A 1903-nucleotide genomic window follows, 5' to 3' on the forward strand; every position below is an offset into this window, starting at 1 on the left:
TTCCTAAGAGAAAACACAAACATGGCCTTGACCGCAGTTTAAAACAGAGTTGGGTCCTTTCCATAACCCAGTGCAAGGATCTTTCTATTTGACTTGAGCGAAAAGACACTCAAGTGCCGTGTCAGAGTCTATCTGAGGCAGATTGCTCACTGGCATCCACATTCAGAAAATTTAAAATGAAGAGTGCATTTTGTGGAGACTGGGGGCACAACTCCCTTTTACTTGTTGAAGTTGTGTTTTCAAGGAGCTATGGTCATGCTCCACAATTCCTTGTCCTTGAGGACTGTAAGGAATGCCTGTTTTGTGTTCAATTTTCCAGTGGGAGCAAAATTGCTGAAATGCTTTACTAATAATCTGGGTCTATTATCTGTTTTTATAATTTTAGGAATTCCCATGTAAGCAAAACATTTTAAGCAGTGAGTTATCACATGCATAGTGGCTTCTCCAGTTTTTCGGTGACCATTAAGAATTGAATATAGTCCTTTCTGAGCTTCGCTGGCCTAGAGAGCAGGCACGGTCTCGACATGCAGAACGACGCCGGCGAGTTCGTGGACCTGTACGTGCCGCGGAAATGCTCCACGAGCAACCGCATCATCGTCGCCAAGGACCACGCATCCATCCAGATGAATGTGGCCGAGGTTGACAGGTGCACAGGCCGGTTCAATGGTCAGTTTAAAACCTATGCTGTCTACGGGGCCATTTGCAGGATGGGCGAGTCAGATGATTCTATTCTCCAACTGGCCAAGGCTGGTGGAATTGTCTCAAAGAACTTTTGACCAGAAGAGATGGGGGAATATTTGTCACAAATAAAAGTGAGAAAGTTAAAAAAGAAAAAAAGAATTGAATATGTATCGACTGCCACGTGCACATATTTTAATTTGCCAAATTCTGCAATGTAAGTAATATCCATTTGCCATAAATGATTAGGAAGCAGGCCTCAAGGATTTACTCCTGAATTAGGCACAAGTAAATATTGTGGTCACATAGTACACATTGTTTGACAATTTGATGAGCAGTTTCTCTTGTTAAACCCAATTATTTTCTTTTTCTTTTTCTTTTTTTGTTTGGTTTTTCGAGACAGGGTTTCTCTGTAGCTTTGGAGGCTGTCCTAGAACTCCCTCTGTAGACCAGGCTGGCCTCGAACCCACAGAGATTCACCTGCCTCTGTCTCCCGAGTGCTGGGATTAAAGGCATGCTCCACCACCGCCTGACCCCAAATTGTTTTCTTAGAATTTTGCTACTTTGGTGGTGAAAGGCACGTGACTGCTGAGCCAGTTCTACCTGGGATAAAGTGACCATCTGTGTTAGTCTATCAACTGACTCATTACCTTCAGCCAGTGGGTCAGCAAGATTTGAATGAGCCCTTATATGACCCACAAAGCGTGGTGATTTTCTTTGATGAATGGCATTTGAACTTGCTGAAACAGTATTTTAACTTGACCATTACTAGTTCCAGTGCATGGAACTGTCTCTATTACTTGAAGAGCTTTAAAAACTTAATGATTATCAGTATACAAATTAAATAAATTATTCAAAAGAAGCTGAAAAACTATTGCAACAGCTCATAACTCAACTATTTGAGCTGAAGCTGGAGTTGTTTGTACTACATATCCCTTGCCATCAATAACATAAGCTGCTTTTCCATTAGAAAAACCTTCAGTAAAAACTAGCATAGCATTTTTTACAGGACCTCTCCATACAATTTTAGGGAATAAAACGGATGCATTTGTGCAAATTGCAACAGTCAATCAGCTGGAAACTGATTGTCAATTTGGCCCAAAAATGGAGCAAAAGCAATTGCCCAACAATCATTATTTTGAAATAACCAATCAACTTGTTGTTTGTTATAAGTAACATAGATTACACTTGGTTCTCTGCCAAAATATCTCCTAGATTCCATATG

The 1903-nt window shown here is 40.8% G+C and overlaps 1 protein-coding gene across 1 annotated transcript; it reads left to right on the forward strand.

Annotated features, from left to right (window-relative positions):
• Positions 1 to 485: 485 nt before the first annotated feature.
• Positions 486 to 776, forward strand: LOC121140270 (40S ribosomal protein S21-like). The gene has a single exon (XM_040744966.1). The coding sequence runs from the start codon at positions 525 to 527 to the stop codon at positions 774 to 776; it is 252 nt and encodes an 83-aa protein (XP_040600900.1). The 5' UTR covers positions 486 to 524.
• Positions 777 to 1903: the final 1127 nt, after the last annotated feature.

The sequence above is a fragment of the Mesocricetus auratus genome, unplaced genomic scaffold (genome assembly GCF_017639785.1).
Source record: "Mesocricetus auratus isolate SY011 unplaced genomic scaffold, BCM_Maur_2.0 Super-Scaffold_100004, whole genome shotgun sequence".
NCBI lineage: Eukaryota > Metazoa > Chordata > Mammalia > Rodentia > Cricetidae > Mesocricetus > Mesocricetus auratus.